Source organism: Nestor notabilis, unplaced genomic scaffold (genome assembly GCF_000696875.1).
Source record: "Nestor notabilis isolate BGI_N333 unplaced genomic scaffold, ASM69687v1 scaffold9405, whole genome shotgun sequence".
Taxonomy (NCBI): Eukaryota; Metazoa; Chordata; class Aves; order Psittaciformes; family Psittacidae; genus Nestor; species Nestor notabilis.
The window spans coordinates 69,763-96,692 of record NW_009928897.1 but is presented as its reverse complement, the minus strand read 5'-3'; the positions used below and the strand labels follow the sequence as shown (position 1 = coordinate 96,692).

General features: G+C 38.9%; 1 protein-coding gene across 1 annotated transcript in view; it reads left to right on the top strand.

Moving 5' to 3' along the window:
- Positions 1–26,930, top strand: part of CA10 (carbonic anhydrase X) — a 191,565-nt gene that overhangs the window by 140,028 nt on the left and 24,607 nt on the right. Inside the window, exon 4 of the mRNA XM_010014740.1 lies at positions 9,409–9,594. Coding sequence (XP_010013042.1) covers positions 9,409–9,594 — 186 coding nt within the window. The remainder of the gene's footprint in view (positions 1–9,408; positions 9,595–26,930) is intronic.

Below are 26,930 nucleotides of genomic sequence, written 5' to 3'. Positions count from 1 at the left end.
ACCGCTCTTTGCTGCTGCTGCTCAGAAAACACGGTGAAATACGCTACGAGGCTGAATAGCTCATGATTTTTGCATGCCACTAAGGATTTGCCTTGACACCTAATGAATTTTGTTGAAGTCAGATTTTAAGTTCTCTGAATACTGGTTTACCTCCAGAGAGACAGGGCTCGGGAAATTATTTTGCAATAATTGCATTTTTTCCTTGGCGGTCATTTGGGAAGCAGCTTGATACCGTGCAAGATACTGCTGTAAAAACTTGTTACACTCCTGCTAAATAAGCTGATGAAACTTTTGTCCCTTTCATGGCTAAAAAGCTGAGAGTTACAGATTCATCTTTTCATTTCCAATGACATATACTTTCAGTCAAGCATTACCATGCTTCTCTGGTTACATGACGACTTGGGCACTGTGATTTCCCTTGAGCAGGGCTCAGTACATTGCGCCGCCTTGGAATTTCATGGCTAGAGTGGCCAGGGAATTTCAAAAAGCAGCAGTGGTCACTTCATTATTTTGGAAGGTTTATGAAAGCTTCGTAGGCATAGAAATGCCTGGCAGCAAAGGAGTTAGAGCAATGAAGAACTACAACAAATGAGGTTTTCCGGCTTTTGTCTCATTAACCTTAATAATGGTATGTTTTGGTTGTGGTATAGGAGAGATGAACTTCGACACGTCTTTTACCCTGCTCAGAAAACTGAATGCTTCTCACTTGTTCAGACAGCAACCTGGTGCTCTGGATGCACAACAGCAAAAGGTTGTGCTGATTTATTAATCTAGGCCTGTGCATGAGGACAGACATTTGTCTTCTTCATAGTGTTCACAAAAGTTAGTAAAAAAAGATTTTCTTTCTGTATATATGTAAGGATGTAAGTATATACATATAAAGATACATAGATGTAGGTAAAGGGAAATACACTAATTTCAATGTAAATCCTAGAAATTTCCATGTGATCTGGACTCCACGGGCAATCCTCTGGCATTTCAACCAGAGAGCTCTCTGAAAGAAGAGCTCTGAAATCCAGGCAGCTACCAAAGGTCGGTGCACTTCGATATCACTCACTAAAAAAGAACTCAATTACACCCTCAGGATTTTAACATATTCCATTTTACATTTTAACCCCATATCAAAAATGGAAAGAGTCATTTTTCATTTGTCTGGTTTTCTCACAAGTTTGCAGCCTTCTGTACCATTTAGAACCTTCTGAAAATTTATGTAAGCCTCCTGATTTTAAAAAGGCAGCTCATTTGACATCCCTTTACCAGAGACAGAAATTATCCTCAACATAGTTTCTAATGCAGATTCTTCAAACTAAAATCTCGTTACAGACTGCTAGACTAAATTAGGGTAATGAGTTCTCCAAGCCCCAGTTATTCTCTCAATTACTTATTGACTTAGCCTAATTCTAAACTAAGGTTAATAAACTAAAAAGAGTACTCAAATACAATTTTTCCCTCCTTCATGTAACGCTAATAACTGTGTCACAGCACAGGATGAGACTTGTCATCAGTGGTAAAAAGGTGGCTACAGAGACACAAGGCTCTGAATTGCTGTGTCCAGTTCTGCAATCCTGCAGCACTAGTCTAGCTTAGAATGCCCTAGAACATCCTTTTTAAACACGAGAGCATGACACAGGCACATAACACTTCACAAGGAACTTGAGTTCTCTGTTAATAAACCACAGTCACTCCAGAACCTACCACTGTGAAGACTGTGGTCTTCACTGAGCCGTGTCTGCACTTGAAGAAGTAATAGTATTTATTAAAAGAAACCAGCTGACAGTGGTCTCAGCATGAAGACCCATGTCCCATTCTACATAGTTGGAACCCGACATAATGCCTTCACCATTTTACCTGGCTGAAGATAGCTGAGACTGTTGCTGCCTCATTGCTGGGTAACTGCACACTGCACAGTTCTTGCTGTACATAAAGACCCTTAAGGTCACATTGCAACATAACTGGTTCTCACACGTTCCTTTTCCACAGTTCAGTTTGCCTGCAAATACTCAGGCTGTAGGTTTCAAGATACTACGCAGCAGAAGTGGTGAACATTGAGATCCACTCTGCTTTCCTACAGCTAAGCATTCTCAATTCTTTATTTCACCTCAAACAGCACATAATGGGTCCCTCTATGCAGGAAGCTCTCAGCATCAAGATATATCCCTGTCTTAAAAATCCTTACTGGTCCCTCAGCCTTCAGCCAGCACTGGTGGAAGCAGATCCTTTGTCCTGTCACAGAAGCCAGTTTTTCTGCTTGTCTATCTCAATATAAAAATTCAATGAAAGCTCCAGGATTAAATTCACCTACTACAATATGTACTACTACTAAATGTACTACTACTAAATGTATTCCAACTACTAAATATAGTTGGAATGTTCTAGATTAAGGAGAGCATGAATTCACTGTGAAGCTAGCATCAACATGCACAGCAGTTACTAATGCCAGACACAATAAATTCGGCTGCATCTAGATTAGGCTTCCTAGTTATTAACAACCAAAAATCATGGCATTTGTGGAGTAGTGGAACTACAATAAAGCACTTTATTGTGCAGCCTGTGGCATAAACTCAGGGGGGGCATTACCAGTCGTGGGAGCAGTTTCATTCGTGCACATCCTGTGGCATATAATTATCTCAGACTAAGCATGACCTTGCGGGTCCTCTATTAAAAGTCTATTTTTGGTACAGAACAGTGTATACATTTTAAAGCACATGATTTTGATCACTGAAAATTGGCATATTGTGCTCATTAGCCAGGAAGCCTGAATATTTCATTTATGAGCTTTGCTCCGAATTTTTTTACAGGTCAGTCACTTAAGGGAAGTAAACAGGCAAAGCTGCAGAGTAGTGGACGGAAAAGATTCTTACTGAAAGTGGTGCTTTAAGAAGAAAAAAACCCACATCATGCCATATGCTGGTACATGACACATTACATCAGGCACGTAAATGGGTTAATTGGGCTCATTAACATCATTTCCTTCTTAAAACTTTTCAACTAAGAAGATGAAAAGATGATGTTAATCCTTACACTTCTCTAACATTTTACATTCTTCACACAGACCTTTTTTAATCAAATATTGATGATAATGCCTGTTGTTCTTCAAAGCCCAGCAATTATATTGTGGCTCCCTCCCAGTGAGTGGCACTGTATCAAACCTCTGGTGCTTCCTTATCTTTATTCCCCTGGCCTCCACTTTTTTGTTTTAGAAACACAACGTAAGATCTGTTGGATTCTTGCCAGAAAAGGCACTTAGATATTTTCCTTATCTGATGGTCTTCAAGCAACCTGCTGAGCCTGCATTCCTCAAATGATGGGTTGTAGGCTAGAAACCTGCTTGACTGATGCAACAGACCCCACAATTCTGTCCCACAGCTGAAACTGCCACTTCTGAAGCTAAAGCCATGGATTACAGTTGTCTCACACAGAAAATGATTAATTTTCTTCCTGACTATGGAAGTCCTTGTGGTCTGTAGGTAATAGCCACATGGGATGGGTCAACAGTGCTCTCTGCTGGCAGGAAGGAAAGCTTGCAGGAATAGAGCTGGAATTTGCTTTACAATTACCTTCCAAAAGCAAGCAAGAAATACTTTGAATATGTGTCTATGTTAAAGGCCCCAAGACATTCATGGGCAAATCTATGATTCTAAATCTATAGATGACCATGATTTACAAGGACAAGAAGCATCCTGTGCATTGCAAAGGTGATCTGCGAAATAAAGATGTGCTAGCAGTGCTTCCACGAACTCTTTACATGCTGTTGCATACAATGATTAAGCATAAAGATAAAAGCAGGGAAAAAGTATTATGAAAAATAACTATTCAAATGTACAAATACTCATCAAAAGGACTTAAATAAAACTGAATGCTCTGTAGAAAACAATTGTTTAAAAACCACTTAAAAATTCCTATCTACATATGTACACACAGAGAGACTACTTCAGGACAAGGACAGAGCTCTCAGAAGTCAGGAAAATCTATAGAACAACTGTATCCTATTTGGTTATATCAATCTCCTCTTCAAAACAAGACTTTAAAATGCAAGAATATGTTTTAAACAACTGTGAAATAACTTAGAAGAACAACTCTGTAAAATAATTTTACTTCCCAGCTTGGGTCCCCTCTAACAAGAGCTAGAAAATTAAGATAGCAGCATAAAACTACTTCTAAAACTAGCTAGATACCATAAGCAGAATATTAAGAAAAGAAATGTTCTTGTATAGCCATTACTTTGAAATAAGGGAATGTAATTCTGCTGCAGAGAGCCAAGCAGCGTGCCATAGTAGGTTACATTTGAAATTCTAGTTTGGTGCAATGCTCCATCACAGTCCCTGAAGTCAGATTTGAAATTGCAAACTTGCCCTGAAGTCTGTGCAAACTTGGTTTTCAAACCCTGAAGCAGTCTCTGCTTTGCACAAGAGAGATATAAGGTACTTACTACAGTATCATCCCCTTAAACCAATGTGGATGATATTTTATATCATAGAATATGGTCTGGTCGAGATACTATGAACCACCACCAAAAAAAACATTAAGTGATAGAGGCTTGCCCAAGGGACTCACTGCTATAGCCACGTGGATACTGAACAGCAGAAACCAAAGGTAATGACAAAGTATGTGGCATTAGGAGTTCAGGTGCTGCTGATGAGGAGGAAGCTTCCCCCATCACTGAGCCTGCAGCACTGTGTTCCTGTTCTGCTGGAACATAGGACTCCAGGAGGAGAACATGGAAGCCAGGTGGCAGATGATCAAAACCTGGTTATTGCAGGACACAAAACTGGGGCACTGGGGCACCTTCAGAGCACTCTTCAGTCTTTGTTGATTTGCTTCCCTACCAGCACTAGGCCTTCTTTGGACTGTATCTATTTTCATCCTAAAGAAAGGAACACCTAATATTGCAGATAAGATCCAAGGACACTGCAGCAGGCAGCCATACACAACTGATTTTCTTGCTTCCTTACATACAGTGCTGCTCCACTGGCAGGTACTGATGCAAGCCTAAAAATGTTCTTGGAACTAATCTTCAGATCACTCTTAGTTGAATAAATCCAAAATGCACTATTTCACTGTTTGTAAAGGCCCCTGGGAAGCAAAGAACCTGAGTTACCCCTTGAAGAAAGTTGACAGTGAACCGCAAACATAGCATGGGATTGAAAGGCAGAGAATTTATCTCATCTCCTTCTGCTTTCCTCTTGCAGTCCCTGCTTCCATTTCTAGCACAGCTTTGCCCTGAAACAGACTTCTTTTTCTATCACTTTGAGTGCTCAGGGTTTTGAAGGCTATTTTAACACAGACTGTAATGTGGAGATGTAGGCCACAAAGGAAGTTCTGAAAAATACTTAGTTCAGTACTAGTTGTGAAAGAAAAGACCAAGAGAACAAGATACACAGTTAACTAGGACACAACATAAATGCTTCCACAAATGCAGGGTTAAAGAACCTCATTAGAAAAAAATGTTTTGGGATCGGGTTTGGATTTGGGATTTTTTTCTTTACTAATGGTCATAAAGGTCTGTAGAGTTTCAGGATAAACCTGCATCAAAGAGTGTGGGCTTATTAGGCATGCATTTTTTACTGACTTTGCTTGTGTTCCACCTTTCAAAGAGCAGAACTGGGACTTCTTTGTGATTACAGGACCACACAGATACCACATGAGCATTCAGATCTTACTTAGAAACGTAGCATAGAATATATTAGTAGCGTGTGCCTGTGTGGCTGTCTTGCATCAAGATAAAGGGAAAGAATAATGCTGCTGGGGAATTATGTGCACTAAGCTCTGTGAAGCAAGAATTAAAAGTAATGAGATTAAATAGAAAATAACTACATCAGGAACATGTTAATAATTTAATTAAAGTCTACCAAAGTTGAAGTATTTCACAATTAAGGTTGAAGCCCATCAACATGCTCTGTTCTACTTGGGGATTTTGCCACAAGGTAAAATTACCTGTTGGAAAAAGTTTCTCAATGTATGAAGTGAATGGGATCAAGAATGTGGAATGATTGACCATGTTGGACTTGGCTGGTTTACTCAGACAGGCTTTTACTGACATTTTAATATATGTTTACTGCAGTCTAATTTCTAGTGCATAAGATAGATGTGAATATTGATCCTTTTGAAAAACAGGAGGAAAAGATTTAGTGCTCTTTTTTTCCCAGGTTTGTTTGCTATGTTTTCATCTTTATATAACTTCTGAGTCAAACAGAAACAAAGAACAAAAAGGTTCCTTAATAGCAGAGCAAGAAGCAACACAAAGGCCATCACTATGAAGGACTTAGCACCAAAGATTAGCCTGACACATTAAAGAAATAGGTGTATAGATCTTAACAGATCTTTTATATTATCCTTTTAAACAACCCTATAACATTTTATCCAGTCCACAGAATGGTATAAAAAATAAATACTATGCTTCCTGGAGGAGCAGATACTGGTGGCTGTACCAGGCAGAGTCAACATCTTCCCCACAAGGTGCCCCAGTCCCCATACTGTTTATCTTGTAGGAGAATAGACAAAATACGAAATGCCCCCTCGCTAACTCCTGTGCCTGTGACCTTTTACAAGACCACATGCCACTCAATTTCCACAAAACCAACTCAGTTTGATGTTCTAAAATGAGAGTGCACCATCACATTAAAGACTCAAAATGTGGAAAATACTTCCCATGTCAGTAGGTTTGCATCAGAACCTTCTTTTCTCCAGTAGCAATTCAAGCTGCACACAGCAAGAAGACAATACATTGTTTTCTGCCAAAACCAGTGGAAGACAAACCTATTTTTCTTGCAGTGCTTTTTGCATGACAGTTTCCAGTTGAGTATAATGCCTTTGCGGACTTTGAGCTTGCAAACAGAAGGTGGTTGCACTTACGTGGTAACACGTCCTAACAAGTGAAAATGGTTATGTTTTCGTTTTTAAAATGTACACTTTTAAAGGTAATAAGGTACTGAGTTTATGTGTAAAACAGACAACATCCTGAACTGTGTAGCATTATGGTGGTAATTGCCATAATCAAGCACAGCCTGCTACACAATCTTGACAAGTCAGGAAGTCTTTCATTCAGATGTAGTCATAGAATGGTTTGGGTTGGAAAGGACCTTAAACATCATCTAGTTCCAACCCCCTGCCACTAGAGCAGGTTGCTCCAACCTGGCCTATCTGAATAGATGGCAAGCTTAAGACACTTCTATTTTTCTTGTAGTTAGCAAATAAGCATAAGAGACGTGCCTAATAAAAGTTGCTGGTAACGGTGGTATATTTTGACACTCAAGAAAAGAAATGGCCATGGGCACGTCCTGAATCTCAACTGGTGTATGTGGCTGCTCTTCCTTTGGGCACACATTCACAACTAGAAAACTAGTGCTTCACTTAACCGTAAGGCAGCAGATAAAAGGGCAAGACCTTGCATTTTTAGTATTGAAGATCCTGGACTTTGTCCTTCCTGGTGACAAGTCTGAGTACCCAAGCAGGAGGTTTTTATAGTCTCGCTTGAAGTGTTCATCCTTCCCTGCAGCTCAGAAATGAAGCGTGTCAGCTACTTCATTGCGTTACTGGTGTTCTTCATCTGCAGCTACGCAGGGAAATTCTGTTTCAAAACAGCCAAGACAATCTTATTACAAGCACTGCATTTTTATGAAGGGGGAAATAAGGAAGACAAATGCACTCCTGTTCATGAATTTGCCTCTTCTCATTTCCTCTCTTTGCTCTACAGTTATTTGATTCATATTAGGTGTTATTTGGGTCACTTTTACCTTGAGAGAGAAAATAATGGTAACCTAATTTGAGATTTGTACCAATTTAAGTAAGAAAATGAATTCTGAATATTTTGCATGGTTGCTAAATTTAACTGAGTGTTCAGTGAAGCATGAGCTTCCAAATGTGAATTAGTAAGAGGCTTTAAACCTTTTTTCCCTATTTGTTTTTAAACTGCATTTGTTACTTATGATTAGCAATTTTGTAGCATTCATATGGAGTGTACTGAAACTGAATTCAATAAACTGACCTTTTTCCACCTATTAAGCTAAACTTGGTATTTAATTATTATACATGCAAAATCAGGCAGAAAAACTAAGGAGCATTTATAAATGAGATCCTTGTGGTTTATGGGCACTGAATAGGAATATTTGTTTATTACTTTTCGTAAGAAAATTATTACTGCTTATTTTGAATGGGGAATAAACACCAAAATAGAACATCTGTATCAAAGTTTAAAAAGCACAACAATCACAGAAGTCGTTGAATCTCATCCATTTAGTTCTATTGCACAGTCTGCTCAGTGTAACTTTTTACAACCTACTGTGCAAGAAAACAGGTCATTTAAACTCAGTAATTAGTATTACAGATAAAATGGCACTGCAGCAATGTTAATTACTATAGTACTGATGTAGCATAGGATATAATACATAATAGTCATGTCTTTAATTTTAAATTGAAATGCAACAAAGCATATTATTGCTACACGTCCTCTTCCTAAAATAAATGAATGTTATTCAAGTGTGCCGTTTGTATCCTTGCAGAATGTTTTTAAATAAATCACAATTCTACTTTCAGTGGCATATTTCACTTCCCAATGGCATAAGTTAAGGAATCTTTTGCAATAGGAACTTTCCCTATGACAGTGGAAATTATGACAGAATTATATTGCACGTGAAAAATCTCCACCATCATTTTCTTTGTCATTCCAGCAGCTGTAAATCAGTTTGCCAATGAAGCAGAGCATTCAGTCTTTTTAAAAATACAATGAATCCTGAAGAGCATTGCAGCTATTTGAGGTGTAGTGGGAACTAGGGATACATGATCAGATTGGAATTAATCCTGCACTGCTATAGCTAAAATGTCTGGCAATTATAAACGTAAAATATTCAGAACAAAATGATGAGACTTGGGCAGAAAGACAGTGACAGTTTTCACCTGCAGCTCCAGCAGGAGCAGGGCTCCCTATTTATGAATAATTGATTATATCTCTGCTCTTCGCAGCACCTTCACTTTTGGATAATGTTATAAATATTAAAAGGAGGGGGAAAAAAAAGTTAAATTTCAGATTTGTTCAAGCTCAGTTAAATAATTTATGTCAGCTGAAATGTTCCCATTTTCAGTGCAGGAATTTTGTAATGAAGCCGTTATTCAGACCTTGCATAAAAAAATACTCTAAAAGCCTCCTTATTTAGAAGTGTAATAATCCTATTCACCGCGGTAGCCATGTGCCCCTGGCTAAAATATGTACATACAGATTTAGCTAAATATTTGAATATACAGTATAAGACTCAGAGCAGAAGTTGAAGTATAACCTCAGGTTGTGTATTTTATCTCACAACAATAAGATGCGTTGCTACACTTGAATGAAGGGGTGTAAAGAGCAAAACTTTCAAGCACATCAGATTAGTTTCTAGGATTTACAGATTCCTTCTTTTAAATGCTTTTGTTTAGGTCAGTGGGACGATGTATAACACAGGGAGACATGTATCTCTACGATTAGACAAAGAGCATCTGGTCAACATCTCTGGAGGACCGATGACATATAGCCACCGCTTAGAGGAAATCCGGTTACACTTTGGAAGTGAAGACAGCCAAGGATCAGAGCATCTACTCAATGGACAGGCTTTCTCTGGGGAGGTATGTCAACCTACTTGGAGTTACAAATGAATTACTCGCTTTCTATTTCTGCCTGAAGGTATTTGCAAACTAATTTGTATTCATAATTCCCTTTTTCCATTCTGAAAAATTAAGGAATTACTTTTTTTCTTTTAGCTCATGCACTGCAAATTGTGTGACTCGTATCTAAAAATGAAACTGTTGTATTTATTGTATGTATAGGCACCCTATATTCTAATATATGCTACATACAGAGTAATCAAGTATTTTTGGTGGGTCCTTTCTATCCATAGTAAACACAAAAGTTTAACTATGAAGTAATACTGATAGTTCTTATTAAAGAGCTTTTTTTGCTACTCACTGGTGTGTTACACTTCACATTGAGCATCATTCTGCCTTTGATTCATGCGAAAATAAGATGATATTTAATTTTAGAGATAGTTCCACAGAAGTTTCTTGGTCTGCTCAAGAAATAAAGTCAAATTCACGAGTAAACCCTGATAGAACTGATACAGGTCTGCAATTGTTCCAGGAAAGACAAATCATTTCATGATCCTGAAAGCTATTGCAGGATGGCCCATTACTCTTGCTGGATACATATTTTAGTCTCATTTATGGATTATTTTTTCAAGATGTGTAGTAAAGTTTGCAAACTTTATGGCAAACAAAGCAAACCCTTTCCATTCTTCTTATGTAGGAGCATTTTTATATAGAAGAGATGCATGAGGTTTGTGGTACCCATCCTTGTTCAGCTTGTGCCACATCTGTGAACTACCTAGGGTGCAACTCTACTCCACAAATGTTAGCAAATCAAATAATGCTTCACAGCAACTGTATATTACTGTGGGGATTATTTTTAAAGACACTCCAGGTATCCCTGTTACCATTCTTTCAGAAGACCAAAATGAATACTTTTTCATAATAAAGTGCTTCTTTTCTTGGAGATGAAAAATCAAATTACCATCTGTACTATCTCTCACAGACTCTGGTGATGAGTCAGTTAAAGCATGGCATTTTCTTTGGCACTGTGCAACAGCAGTTATTTAAAAGTAGGAAAATAATTGCAGAGTTGTCAACTGATGGTATTCATTTGCTTTGTTTTCTAAGCTACGTAGCTATATAATACACGTATATATAAAATATATAATAATGGCAGTTTTTCCATGAAATTACTCATCTTACACAACTGACTTCTGGTTGCCTTTGTTAAATTCTATGATAAGTGAACGTACAGAGTATAACTCCTTTAAGAGCTGGAAGTTAAGGATGCTGTAGTAAATAAGGTGTTTGCTTTCCTATTCAGATTTACAGAAGAGCAATATTCAAACAAGAGTTAACTGAACAAAAAAGCAAAAATTTGGTTGAAACATACCATTGCACTTGGTATGATGGATCAGCATCGTCTCAGATCTTTTTGAAAGACTGTGATAGGTTCATCAGTCATAGACTAACAAAAGGTACAAACGTAAAGCACTGGTTTGCAATATTTAATGTTAAAACTGAACTAGGCTTTTCTGATTTTGAAAGGAGTTTTGAAGTACTATTAATATTTGGTATTTCCTAAAAGACCTCACATTTTTCTTAATAAAAGCAGAAAACCTGGCTAAGTAGAACCACTGTCAGTCAGTCAGTCATGCACAGCTGGATCTGCAGTATATGCAGGGTTCATCCAGTTACCCAAATTCCTCCTGCAGTGAATAGGAAGAGATTAGCATCTTCAGAGGATGAGCATTCCTGATAGCCAAAGACACATCTCTTAGCACAGGACAAATCACTCTATGGAGATGCATCTCCCTTGACAACAGAGCAGAGACAAACAGGCCGAGCAGCTTAGATGGATGCCTGCCTTTCAGGTGGCAAGATGGATTCTGTCCTTTGAGGATGTGTTTTCCCAAGTTTCAGACAGCTGGTTTGGGCAGCTGGACAGGTAAGTTCCAATAAGGTCAAGTACTAATTAGTTATTTGAACCTGCATCTGCACAGTTACATCTTACTTATAAAACGCGTGTTGTTTTCAAAATACAAGCAGAGATTCAAATTAATCATGCTGAATAGACGGCTGCTGAATAGGAGGACTGCAGCTGGTGTATTCTTGATTCACCCACCCATACAAGTGTTGCCTGTATAGGTGATTTTCAATAAGCTTTCAGCACTGGAAGATGTAATGTCTGCAGGTTTCAGCTACTATAGTAAGAAAACTGTATCAAGCTCACTGCCTTTATGGTAGAATACATGTCTTCATAACATCACGCCTGTTTTCAAGACTTGTGCTGCTAATTACTGTTCACTTCTGCATTGGATAATGCTGTCAGAGGAGATGGGATAAAGAAAAATAACTGCATAAGTGCATTAGTTTAATTTAGCTAGTGCAGGTAAGAATAGCAATGAGTATTTGCTGCCTTGGGTTTTAGCAAGTGTAGGCAACCAGAGAAAAATCATTGCAGGATTACACTGTCTGACTGCTCATGGCACACTAACTCCCATGACACTGCCTTGTTACTGCTGCTCTTCGTGTTGCTCAAACCCACTATGGGTTTCACTGTTTCACTGTTTTGCTGCAGAACCTGTTCCCAAGGATGAAGTCACCCAAGAAGCGTGATCCATTCCAGTCGATCACAGTCAGATTATTCCTACTCCTTCTTCCCTCCACTTCTGGCCCCTCATTTCCACCGAGCTCTCCAGTGCATATTAAATTCAGAACATTGCAGAGAGAGAAGAGGAACCTGGGGAGAGGGCAGGGGAGGGAGCAGTACCTGTCCTTCACAACACTGGCAAACTATTAGGTTGGTTCAAACAGACCTAAATTAAATCCAAGTGCAGATAAGGCAGAAGCTTTTAAACAGTCCCAGTATATCCACTGCAATGTTCTTTACACAACTGGAAGTCCCACCTAATGTCCATACCAAGCAAGAAGCTCGTTCGTAGGGACTTTTTTGCCTAGTGAAGATGTTCTGTGTGAGGGCAGACACTCAGAGCACAGGAGAGCACCTTGGAGTGGGACCATGGCATGAAAAACAATCTAGAAACAGTAAATTGTTTCCAAATATACTGTGGCCTGAATGATATGGAGAGGCTTCTAATTGCCAGGCTTTAACATTTAACTAGGTGTTAAAGACTGTCAAGAGAGATCTTCACAATAATCTGGTTACCTTTCAGCCCCTAATTATCACTTTGGTAGGCAGAATAACCAAACTAATGCTTCGATAGTTTCAGTGTATAGGCTTTACAAGTGTGTATCAGATTATCATCAGTATGTTTGGCACTGCTAACATGTAAAGAAAGGCAGGCTTTGGAGAGCTTAAATAAATAAATTGAGGATTTCTTTGTCCCTCTGATACATACTTGAGTATGTTTAATTCCTTTCCCTGTTTATAAGCATCCTACTGTATTATAATGATTTAAAGAAAATCTCGGCTCAAGCAAAGTCCCCAGCTAAGACCAATCATTTATGTCTGCTGCCTAATGTCTCTGTGGAAAACAGTTTTTAATGCTTCAGAGTTCGTATCATTTAATGAGAAAGACTATCTTTCCTTTTCAGACACAGCACTACAAATTACAGCAGAAATTACCAGAGTTCTGCTGTTCAGGCACTGTCTCCCTTGTTAAAGGGTAACAACCTCCAAAAGGTTCATGATGAAAATGGGACCCTTTAACTTCACCACATAGCAAAGCCATAAAAATCCGTACTATTTTCTTTTCCTTAGCAGAAAAAATGGGAAATGTGCTGCAGGACACCTCCAACCACTTTACAGCTGTGCACTGCAGCAGCCTTATCAGTGCAAAGGCAGGAAGCCAAGGAGCTGAATTATTTGGGGTTACTTTTCATAAACTCAGTGGTTGAAGACTTTGAAACAAGAGACCATAGTCCACAATACATGAAAAAAAAAAATAGAGTTGTTCTTCTCTGCCCACCAATTCAATCTTTGAAAGCAGAGATTATAAACACACAATCATTTCATCTGCTACATAAGAAGTAAAATGAAAACCAGAACAATAGCTAGATAAATGAATACATGTTGCAAGCTCTACCACACAGTTTGGAACTGAGATTTACTTAACGCCATTAAGAAAACTGAATAAAGTACAAGAAAGTGAGAATCAAAGGGGGAAGCTGGAAAGTCTGAAACACCATCCTTCTATTATTGCAATTTCTTTGACTGCAGGCATATTCTCTGTGAGTGGGGAACTTCTAGTGATAGTAAAGGATTACTGATCAGAGAGATCAGTGTTGCAAATCCAACTTGTGGTATTTTTAGAAGCAGGACTGTCAGATAGACAGCCTATGAGAAGCATTCAGCCAGCTGGAATAATTTAATCCAGCCTGCTGCAGAATTAGTCTGAATTGTTAAATCAGGAACAGCGGCTCTGTCACTGAGACCTTCTGTACACCTTTGACTGGCCTATGTGGCCTCCCCCCAGATCCTAACGTTGGTATTATTTGTACAAAAAACCAAAACAGACCAACAAACCCCACCTTTACTGGAATGAAGCACTGTGAATGTGCTATGACAAAACAGAACACATCACGGCAAATTAGCATGTCAGAAACCACAGCAACAAGACAACCTTCAGTTCCACTCCCAGGTGACATTTGGCTCAGCTCTCCACTTGCTTTTCTAACCCAGTTCTGCACAAAACCCCCTGTTTTCTCTTCATAGTTACCTACACATACCAAATCTTTAGATTCCTCTTCCAGGTTTGGCTTTCTTGTTCTTTTCTCTACAGATACAAGGATTTGTGAGTCTAACATGGCTTTTCATCAAATTGCACTAGGACATAGTCCTTCCTTTTCCTAGGAAAGGAGCATTACGTCAGCTAGTCCTGCCACTGAGCAGAGGACAGGAACCTCCTGCTTCTTTCATAACCACATTCCTACAGGGGGTTACAATGGAGCTAGCTGATAGCCAGCCCATACTACACCTTGTAATGCTGGCACTCCTGCAACAACTTGCCAAAGGAAGTTTGAAATGCAGATCTGTCAGTTGCCACAGGCCATCTGTATCATATTTTTGGAGACTTTGTTGGAAATGATGCAGGTCATTTTTAAGTATTTCAGACAGAAGATAAGTTTACTGTACCCCAGTGCGTATTAATGCTAAAAAATAAGCCTCTGAGGAAAGTATCAGATGAGGGAACACATGTCTAATGAAAGGGTGGTTTAGTAAAATCCCTATAACCTTCAGATTAATGTTCAGCTTCAGAGGGGAAAGTCAATAGGATAATGAATTAAATTGCTACAGGAACAGAATATAAACCAGGAAGAGGTAGTGGTATTGTCATCATAAGGAGACAATTCACGCAAGTAATTCCAAATCAGTGGAGATTAACATGTGCATTAGTTGCACGAATGCACCTCTGTCCACCCTAAAGTTCATAGGTGGCTTCACCCAAAATTTTATATCCATATCCATAGAAAGCAGAGCTAAAGTCCAAAAGACGCTTAATCATCCACACATGCTTATTGTATTTTCTAAACCAAAATCTGTTTTATATTTTAAGTTGAATGGGGGTTTATTGCTGATTAATATAACAGAAAATAGGATTGAACAGTTTATTTGCACAGACTGAGGAGTATTCACACCTGACTCTCATCTGCTAATTTAAGAGCTCAGCACAAGCCTTCTACCTTAGCCTGAGTAGCTGCAATGGAAATGAAGGACAGAAAAGTTTGGGGCATGTAGTGACTGAACAAATAACCCCCCAATGGCTACATACGAATATATAAAGGGACAAGCTGCAAAATATAAAATATCTTCAGGTTTCAGAGATAGTGCAAGTGATTTCCCAAAATCTAATACTGAAAATCGGAATGCTAGGGTTTATTTCCCAGATTTCTCATATTACTTTTGGTTCTGCACCTTGTGTGCTTGTATTTCTTAAACAATTGGAAGCATCTGAGTTAGACACATTTAACTGTTACTTCATTGATGGGTAAGAAACAGGTCTGCAGATAAAAATGCAAACTAATTGCTGTACCCAATTCCATTCATCTGATTTCATGTTCCATCAGCTTTTTGTAGGGTTGCTGGGTTGGGGTTTTTGTGGCAGATTTTCAGTATGACATGCACTTATGTTTATTATGGGCAGAATTATGGAGAGAGGAGATGACAGAGTGATTCCTTGAAACCAACAGCTGGAAATGGGAAAGCCAGGCAGTAACTGAACCATCTTAACATCCATGGTTACATGGCAGCAATAACAATTTTAAGGTACCAGTCAGAATAATATGCTGACATACAGATATTTTTTAAGCAGTAAATGGGCAATATTTAAAATGCAGCCCATGTTTCTTATCAAGGAAGCCTCTCCTTTTGAACTGCTCTATTGGAAACCATGAGAAAGATTAACTTTCCAGGAATAAGGAACAGAGATTTTTGTGCTGTATTTTACATCAAAACGCAGTAAACTTCCTAGACAGGCTACGTGCTAAAAATGCATCTTAATCCTTAGTGACCTTCAAAAGCAGTTTCATCTTTAACACTTTTGAAGTGGAAATAGTTGACTTTTAACTTATGTTCCTGCCTGTATTTTTTGGGCGAGGCAGTCATCTCCAAGTCACGGGTAATATACGCTTGTTAAATAACAAATCCCAGAACTCGATAGCCAGGAGAAGTTACAGATTCAAGTGAAGGTGTAGCAACTATAAATCACTGACCATAAATACATAAATAGAAAAAATACACAGCAACTAAAACCCATTTTTATGGGAATGGCTGCATTGCTGAGCGGCACCAGCATACTCTTGCAGTCACAGTCTTACTTTTAGTGCTGTTGTAGTCATACAGCCATTTTTAAAGGAAAATTATATTCTAGAAATAGCCTATTTTATCCTTCCCTTAGGAAAAAACCTTAATTACACAAATCAAGTTATATAATGTCCAGACTTTATAGCAGCAATAAAGAATTTTATTTCATGTATAATCAGTTTCTCATATCATAAATACCATCCACGTTATTTTTTTCCACCTTTCTAAAGCTTGATTAGCAGTAGAAATACAAATGAGGGGTTGGACTTGGTTTTTTGCAAGGGGCAGAATTTAAAGTTCATACTATAGGTCTGAGTGTGCATTTTATGATAGCACAGGTAAAACTGGGAAAAAATTAATGGTTTTATTTAAAGGAAATTGTAATAGGATGTGTGCAAGCCATAGAAGTTTAGTAGATGCACCAAGATGAATCCAGACTGGACCTAGGTGCAAGGAGCTATGGCTCTTTGTAGAATTCCAACTAAGATATGTGGGGAGGAGAATTACAGCTTTACTTCTTTTACCAGGAAGCCTAACAATAACATATAATTGAAGGGAACAGTCATTTAAATTTATAATCCCAAACAATCATTAGATGCCATCTGGAATTTGAATGATGCTTTAGAACAAGTGTTCAACCACTTCTAAAATTTGAGACTATATTTCAGGTACCCAAGAGCAGGATTTGGATCTTTGTTTCAGGCTTTCACTTCTTCATTGTATCTGGTTACTGAGGTATTTGTAAAGTCATTGAAGGTGTAAGAAATACAGTTCCCTGTCACATCAAATAAATGAAGGACCTTTACAGAAGTATTTTACTATAAAAATTCTTCTGATTATTTAGATCTGGTAAAATTGCCCGAAACAAAAAACATTAAGTCTTTCTGGAATAACTGAATGCATTAACATTTCACACAACAAACAATGTAGAAATCACCCGATTTCTGTAGATTATTAATTGAGTTCTATAAAGAATGAAAATCTTGCATATAATGTTCAAAGGTGTGAATGAAAAGCTGTTGGAGTTACAGTATCAGCTGCTATGTGGCATTGAAGTTCTCCTCCATTACTGCCACTGACATGCAACAGGACTTCTGCTCTCAAGTGAGTTATAGCAGGAATCATAATAAGCACATGTTTGCTTATTTATCACCCACATCTGAAAGCATCCAAATTCCCTAAATTTCTCAATGTTTTACTGAAGCACATTATTCTTCCCAGATTCTACATAGGAAATTCTAGGTGCTTGGTACAAGGAGCTCCATTTCTGGGGCCCAGCATACTTCTGCTTATTGCCTTCTGGAGACTGTGATACAAGCTCCATAGATACTGGCTGCTATAGACTGCAATTTAAGAAACTACAGGCAGATTTTTAGGGGGCTTGGGTTTTTTTCCCTTCTTTTTCATTATCTACACATATGTGGGTGCTCCTTGCCAGAAAACTTTCCTCCTTGGTAAACTCCTTTCCTGAATCTTCTGAACTATCCATCCATTAGCAGAACCGTAGGCTCTGCCCAACCAAATGGCAAGCTCTGTGCCAATGTCAGCTTATATTGATGTAGCATGTGACACAGCAAAATAGCTGCTGCAAGGAATAATAAATACTGAATTTCTTAGACACTGAGTGAAACAGATCCCTTTAGTAATAAATATATTTTTGCACATGTTTACTTTTCAGTTACCAACTGTTCTCTTTGGGGGGGGGATGGAGAAGTGGAAGAGTGTCAGTGTACTGAGAGCACAGTCTGTCACCGACTATAATCTAAATCCCTTCGGTGCCTCCATTTTAAAATCCAGCATCATAAAGCAATAAGGTGGAATTTTTCTGCTTAGAGTAGCAGCTGTAGGATTTGCTCTTTTAAACCACTGGGACACTGAAACATTCAGCACTAAACCTCTGGTGTCACTTACAAAGTATGCACTTTGCCTCATTCCATATTATGATAATTTGCTTGGGGTGACTTGACTTGCTACAGGATGATTCTTCTTTAATTAAAGAGTAATTTACCTCTGCGGCCAGAAAGCCTGTGCTCATTTTGGAATGGGTTTTGTGTTACTTGGTAATGATTTCTCCATTACACTTCTTGTAGATTTTAACTTTTTTCCCAAATCTATTTAATGCACCATTCCAGGCAAAGGAGGAATCAGACTAACTACTTATACAAAAGCTCTTGCAGCTACTATGGACAATCACAAAAGGAAATAAAAAAACAGCATATGTGAATATTCATTATTTTGCAATGTACCAAAACAATAATGAGCAATTACTGTCAACATCACCCTGGACAAAACTCTCAGGAAAGCAGTGGACTTTTGTGTGAGGTAAAACCAGATGATTTGTTATTTATATCCTAACCAGGGACATCAGACTGCAAAAAGGCAGAATACCCTTTCAGCCCAGTCTCTCTGGGCTCTGGGATGCTGCCTGTGTGCTGGAGGATGAACACTGGCAACCAGACCGTAAAAAGGAGCATCCAGAGTTAATAACAGATGAGACACAGCACCTTCAAGGTACTAGTCCATCACCAGCACACACAGTGAAGTTCCTCAGGCACTTGCATGCTTATTACTTGTTTAGTGCCTAAGTGGAGTCAAACCCAGCTAGCCCTGAAAGCAAGCATGGCCCCCCCCAGAGCACGGGGATTCACTTTGGAAGCCGTCTTCTTCAGTAATTTTTATGTTACTCTGTACAAATAGAAGGGCTTCAGACAACATACATGACCCTGATTTTGATCAGTCTAAACTTGGTACAGCCCTTCTGTGGGAGGCAGGAGTTCCTGGCTCATACCCACATCCAAATTGGGCAAAGGAGGCAGCCAGGATAGCAGGAAAGTCCTTCCACATCCTACATGGATGCTCTGGTCGCTGGGACTTGGGACCTGAACAGTGCATGGGACCACATCCTCTTAGGTCTGAATTAGCCCAGGAGGAGCCCTGGCACAGAAGTCTCCCTCCTCCCTGTTTCCTAATACACAGTGGCAGCTGCAAACCCATACCAGTAGCTCTCTGACCTCCAGGTTATTTCTGTAGCTTCAGGTACTCCTTTGTTAGGTTTTTGTCCCTTACCTTCTGTTTAATAGTTTCTTATGAGACATTTTAGTATCTTAGTAAAAGCCAACTAAATTGTCAGTTGTAGCTGCCTTGTTACTCCATTTTCAGGGAGGTCACAGTTACACTTTTCATTTAGCATGCAGGTTTGACCTTCCAGCACTGCTGTAGACCTTTCCTTAATTAGAAGGACACAGGCATACATTGCCTTCCAGAAAGGCAAAATACTTCAAGTTTCAGCTATTTTATTTTCACCCTCTAGGTAACTGATACTTTCAGTAAAGACACAGAAGGGAATACTTCTAAATCTTGTTTTCTTTAGACAAAATTGTGATAGATAATGCATTAGGATATTTAACAAACAATAAGGGGAAACAAACTGAGGGGTTTGGTATCATTTCATAAGCATGTCTTTCCAAAATTACCACAATTAGAGCAGCTTCTCAGGCATAACTACCTTTAAAATAGCAAGTGATTGACAGTAGGCACAATAGCATCAGTGTTAACACTGTGGAGAATTACAATTGACAAGATTAAACTACATTTCCTGAAGTCCATTTTCTTTCAATTTATTTTCTAATATCTCACCTTTAGCTGGCTGCACCCTTGTCTCTGTACAAACTAGGTGGACGTTACTGCACACACCTGCCTGGACTGGCTGGTTTAAAACTCGGTAGAAATTCATTTAGCCTATTCAGTTAGTTTTCAGCAGTTTCAATGGTGGCTTTTGGTCTAACTGCCATGAAAACATTTCCTAACTGACAATTTGCCATCAGCACATTAGAAAAGCACCATGTACAAGTTAGTACTCTGAAAGCACTATCAAAGGCAAAGGGAGTTCTGATTTGAGCTAGAAAGGGCAATTCCATTACTGTCCATCTCTTTCCATCATCTCAAATTTTATTTACTCTTTCTTATCAAAATATGAACACGCTACTGCCATCTAGTCCCTGGAAATTCTGCTTATGACAGAACCATTTGGCAATACAGTCTTTATCTGCTTAGCCTTCAGTGTAGGACTGATCAGAAACAGCTGTCACATTCTCTCAAATGTGTAATTCCTATGAATAAAAAATAGATATTTTTCTATTTTTTGAGGCATATTCGATGTGGACAGTATACTTTGGCATATTTGTTATGTGAATTTTTGCTCCTTTTACCTTTAGCAATTTCCTCCCTGTTTCCTCTGACAATCTAAGCACAAACTAATCAAGAACTGAGTTATCAATCCTTTAAAGTGTCTCCAACCCAGCCCAATACTTTGAAGACTATGTCTAACACACAGCATTCAGGTATGGTCCCAAGGGGCCCATCAGTTTTTGTGCTTATACAGGACTCAATCTTACAGCCTCCGTGGCTACAGGAGCTGAGCCACCCAATTCTCATTACCTCCTGCTTTTTATTTTTGCTTCACACCATGCAAGTTTGAAATACCCTGGTTAGGTTTCATAGATAGAAGTTTCTTGCTCCTGCTCCAATCCATCAAACTATTAATGAAGTACATTTGCTGCACTAAAATTCATCGTATAAAGCAGTGAAGGAGTATGGCTTTCAAATTGTGGTTCTGCTGAGATTCTTCAGAAGCAACAAGAAACAAATCTTTATCCTATTTTTCTTTTTTTGACAGGATTAGCATAGTTGTCTGAAATAAGGAATTCTGATTCAGAAAAGGATAAAAGACTTCTTAGGTACTAAGTGTGCTACTGAAAAGTGCTTTGAGAGAAGATAGGTTTGTGTTCATTACTTGCTCTCTCTGTATAAAAATCAGGGATGGGTCAATAAAATATCATTAAAATTTGCTACCAATAAGAGCATAATTTAAAATACAAAAAGTATTTGCATAACAATCAGTCATGGGTGAAAACTAAAGCCTTCTTTGCCAGACTTTTCTTTAGTAGGACATGCCTGTGCTTCAAAGACAAACTAATAATCACAGACAGTCAGAGCTCTGGTTCCAATTCTGTGTATTGTGACATTACTTTGTGGCTTTGGGGTTTGTGGATTGTTTCTAAAAGTATTATGGAGCCAGTTTTACCTGAAATATAAATTACTACACCAACATTGCTCCAAGTAAGCTAGATCTTGGCACATTTTGTTCCATCTTTACCTTCAGAGCAGTGGCCACAGTGACATATTTCCAGTGAGGTGGCTATCAGACAAGCCTGGGAGAATGCTGCTGCTGTGACTGTGCAATCCATCCCTGACCATTCCTGATTTAGGCATTAGTGCCAGAAGAGGAGCATCAGACAGGAATATTTCTATGCACATCCAAGGCTGCAAATCACAGCCTAACCCTAGGAATTGTGGTTTAAGGCTCTCTGTAAGAATCTTAAAGCTCCTGGGCTCTAGGTACCCAGTTTGTCCCTTTTACAGTCTGCCTGCACTCACAAACAAAATACACACACAGGAAACCCAAAGATTACTGTAAGGTAAGATAGAGTGATGAAGACATCTCCAGACTCTTGGCTAAACCACAAGACAAACTGGCAGGAAATCAGGGAGGTTTCTGATAAGCTCTGCTTGTGCTTCAGCAACATTTCTTTGCAGTCAGGTTCCCACCACGAGGTACTTTGGTTTTGACATGTAAGCATTTTCCTAGCAAAACCCTGTTTCAGCAAAAAACCCCATCCCTACTAGTTCTGCTTATGATTAGTGTAAGGCCCTGTTCTGTGGAAAGCCCAAGGATGTGTTCAGTTAAGAGGATTTTCACTGTTTGATTTGTAGCTTAGAGCCTCCCTGTCTACTGTTCCTAAGTCACAAAAGGCACACTAGAGGAACTGTGCTTCCTCCTAACTGGTAGAGCTAGTCCCTGGGGCAGTTAATTAGCAGGAGGGGGGGAAACACCGTTATTATTCCAGATTCTAATGAATGTCTGTTTCATTCTCATAGGATTTTCTTTTAGAAATCCAGGAAAATGATGAAAGGAAAAATGGCAGGGTAAAAATAAAATAAAATAAAATAAAAGGTTCAGTATCTGAAGTTCCAAAAGCCTTTTTCCTGTGGCCTATTTGAAGGTACACATACCTACTCAATACTGAAGAGAAATACTTCGAAGAAAGTTGGAAATCTTTTGCTAGCATTCTGAGCTTTCAGGCAGCACGTTTGGGGTCTATCCCCACAAATCTTCATATACATTAACAGCCCTGTTGATATAAGTGAAACCATGGGCAGGCCTGAAAATGTAAAATAAGGTCAGATGTGTGTTTACAGTGCTGCTGTTACTGTTGGGAGTACAATCCAGTGGGTCACAGTACAAGGAAAGGAGGATGCAATCCTTAGGGTTTAAAATACTTAAATCCATCTGAATTCAAAATGTTTTAGCTCCACTGTGATCTTACGTATGAATTTCACATTCATTTTGATTTGATGTACATAAGGTATTACCAAATAATAAAGTATCTTGAAATTGCTAATACTGTAGGAATTATTAAGTGGTTAGAGTGAAAACAGAACCTTTTAAAAGCCCGTCTTCTTTACTAGCACCCAGCGCCACATCAGTTTGTAATGCCATCCATCTTTCCAATGATCTTGTAAACTCATCAATATTTTGTTGGGATCATAAGACAATCTTTGGGCAGCTTGAAGTAGATCGATTTTACCTGTGTACTGCTAGATGGTACACCTTATTTTGTGCTCCGAAAGTGGCAGCTTATAACTCAAAGTGAATGACCATTATTAAATCTAAAGATGTACATCACTTAAAATAAAAACTAAAAAAAAATGGGGAATTCTAGAAAGCAAACAGAATTACTGAGCTGTGTCGTCCTGTATCAGCTGAAAATCTGGCCTTTAGTGGTTGTGAAAAGCAAAATAAAAGTATAATAAAGAGCTGGAAGAGACCATCTGTCTCCTTTTAAATCACTGTTTTGTTTAGAGTTGGACCTGAACCAAAAGCCTAATTCAGACATGTCCAGTGTTTGGAAGTGGTCACATTGTGGTCCCCTTGTATATTCAAAACTGCTGATAGCTGCTCACAACAGACACTAATGACAGCCCTTGGAATGCTTTTTGTCAAACGTTTTACAGTCATTAACACGTTCCCCATTAACTACCAATTACCTCGAAGTATAATTATGTTGCTGGTTTTACAAATGAGTAGACTGAGACAGAGAGAGGCAGAGTCAACCAGGACAACAGGCCATGGCCCAGTGAAGACCAGAACATGAGATTTCGTGGTGATTTCGAAGTCATGGAAATTTTGGCCACCCAGTTTCTCAGATGGTGGCAGACGGGTATCTTAACTAGGCTGGTCTTGTCAACGTGCTTGCTAAAGTGAAATTTAATCACACCAATATACGCTGCACTGTGCAGGCTGCAACATCCAACTATGTTAAAGGGCAATCATGAACTTCCCATCATACACACACACAGTATTCTGCCACCCAGAAAACCTTTCATCATCTATGCATGAACCTGTCTCTCACCATCAACCTTTTAAAGTTCCCAACTTGCAATGTAAACATATCCAGAGAGGCAGATATAAACAATACCAAATAGAGAGGACTGTAGTATAATAAATACGCCTAGCTAAATAGATCTGGAAGTACTTTCTTCTAAATTGCAGTAGGGCTGTAAGCATTGACAAGATTAAAAGTCAATGAAGCAGTGAAAATAATTTACAAGATGTATCCTCAAAGTTCATGGAATGTCGATATGGTAAATATCTTTAAATGTCTCTAAATACAAAGCAATTTTTCTTGGGATGTGTAGTCTCAGATTTATTGAGCCATTTAATTATTTTGACAGTCCTCAAACTTTGAGATGTTGATTGATTCTAATCAGTAGATTTGTAGCTGAATAACTGTTTATCAAATTGCTGTTAATGAAGCAAGTAAAGCAATTTATCCTTAACATTTCTTTTGTATACATTACGTACACCATTCATCTGTGTATAAAGCGGGGCCATACCAGTTTCAACAACTGCACTATGGTAACAACAGGGAAACAACCATAGGCTTCCTTTGTAATTTTAATTTGTAATGGAAATCTAATTTACACAGTGGCACTGTGTAAAAATAAGAAAGCCATTTCTGGCTGTGTGAACACCTCCAGCTGCAGGCAGTAAAACTGCTGCCACTAACTTCAGAAAGAACAGCAAGGCCTTGGGAAGCTGAAGTCTGACCTGCTGCAGTGCATCAGCTTTCAAGTTTCTGGACCAGCTCTTCTAGAGTGGGCAGCCCAGCAAGAGCTACACTATAGGTACATATATCTGTATATGTAGATATATGAGATAAAAGCAGCAGCAACTGAATGCTGAGCTGTTTTGAATGAATGATCAACTGTTAATACTTAGCTAGGTGAAAACTTTCTTGCTTAAGAGGCTGTCTTCAGTGTTTTGATTCGTGGGAAATTTTCCTCCTCCTATTCTGAAGCAATGTGGGCAGCTCCTGCTTTGGTAGATTGTGCTGTGGAATTGCTAAATACTCTTTTGCTCTTACTGCTCCTAGTATTTTTACCTTTTTCCCCATTTGCTGTTAACAGTGGAGGAAGCAGAAGGAAACGGGTGTCTGAGGAGCTGCTGGTTGCCCCTGTCTTTGATCTGTTTGGCTCATTGACTGCAGACGAGTGTGTCATAGCAGCAACATCCTCATTCTTACCTTTGTTTGCTCTAAAGTTTCGTCTGTACTGAGATTAGAGCTTGATTTTATAATATAGGTAGACCTGTATGGTGAAAAGTACTGTGTTGAAACAGAATTCCTGGAAAATACAAGCTGATCCTGCAGAATCTTCATCAATTGAGTAATTCAATAGCATTACTCCATAACATTGTCTCATCTACTCTGCAACAGTGACCTGTAATTGAATCAAAGGGAATGCAGTATTTTATCTGGGTCTTTTTAAGTGGTAGGAATTACGTTGTCAAAGTAGATCTATTTTTATCCATTATGAAATTGTTTTTCACCAGACTTTCAGCTGGCTGAGAAGAGTATAAGTGTGATGAGGAAATAAAACTGCAGAGAGCTGTGACCAAGCTACTGCTGATCTTCTAGGCCTGCATCATAATTTGTGCCCACGAAACTCCCCGTGATATCAGGAGAATTTGTGATGGTTGCCAGATGCCAGGCCCACCTCCAAGGTGTTGCTCTACTACCGAGTACAGAATACTTCACTTGTAAAATACAGCAGGACCATGAAAGATGCTAAGAAATAAGTTCTGTTCTGTTGTTCCTTGCTAATAACTTAGAACTTGTAGCCAAGGACATCAAAGGTCGTTAAATCATTAATCAGAAGTACAAATACATTACTTTCACATCATTGCTCAGAGTATGAGCAGATTTAGTCTGTGTCTGTCCTCCCAGCTACGTTGCATGTTAAAGGCAGTCCTTGTGTTGCCCTTTTTCATACAGTGTATGTCGTTTGTAGTGCTTTGGATGACACAGAATAAACTTTGCCAAAAAATTACAGAACATGCTCCAAGGGTCAGAAATGGGAACAGAAAAGCAGGGTGTGCATCCGTGAGTTTGCTTGCCCATAAAGTCTTTTTTTGCCTCCCTCTTGACTTTCTCATCTGAGCTGCCACAAGGAGAGATCAAACAGGGTGAATCAAACAAGTGAAAATAATTCAGAAGGTTGTGGAGGTATTTTTCAGCCACGACATCAATTCAGCTGAATTGCAGCATCACTCTGTACATTAATGTTGCCCTCCTTGTATGATGAAAAGCTATAGAATAATACTTTCAAAACACATTGAAGTTAATGTAACATTTGGGATCTTTTGCATCTCTAAGATTTAGTGATTCTAATTATGGAACATCAAAGCTAGAAAAAAGCAATGCTGAGAAGCAGTTTGGCAGCACAAAGAAAAGGCCAGAGCACCTGAACCAATTTTTCTGTGCCTTCAGAAACACTTGCAAGAGCAACCTGTGACATCTTCAGAGTGATGTAGACAGCAGAGCAGCAGTGCTGCCCTTTCCCACTGTGATGGCCCCTGAAAAAGCAGCAGACATATATTCACTAACCTCTGAACACCACTGCGAATGGAAGCTAGGGTCTATTTAAGGACCATTTTGCTTGTCTATGAAATGTGCATTGAGGAATGTCACAGCTGGATAGCAGTGCTAACATGAGAGGAATGACAGATTCTAAGAGACAGGAAAAAAGAGGACAGAAAAGGACAGGAGAGAGATTTGGTGTCCATGAGAGCAGGGGAATATATGGGTCTGAATACGGGCAAGGAAAATGTCACAGACTTATGTAGTGCAAGCATCAACATAGGACAGCCTAAAAACGAGCATGGCTCCAAAGGAATCTGGGCCGTGCTGGGCACATTCATCCACTAGGCATGGCTTTTATTTCATCTTTTCACCTCCTGGCAGTAACCAAAGTTGACAGGGGCTACTGGAGCAAAATTTAAGTCTATTAAATGAAGGTGGGTATCCTCAGTTCTGCACAGAAATACAGACTGACTTGATAAACCAGCTGAGTTCAGTTGAAATTACAGGGAGGAAAGTAGATAAATTGAAATTTGGACTGGAGCATAAGAGCCAACAGCAACTTTATAATGTGGTTGAGACACATAATGCCCTGAAGTACTAACAAAGGTATTTTTACATCTCATCCTGAG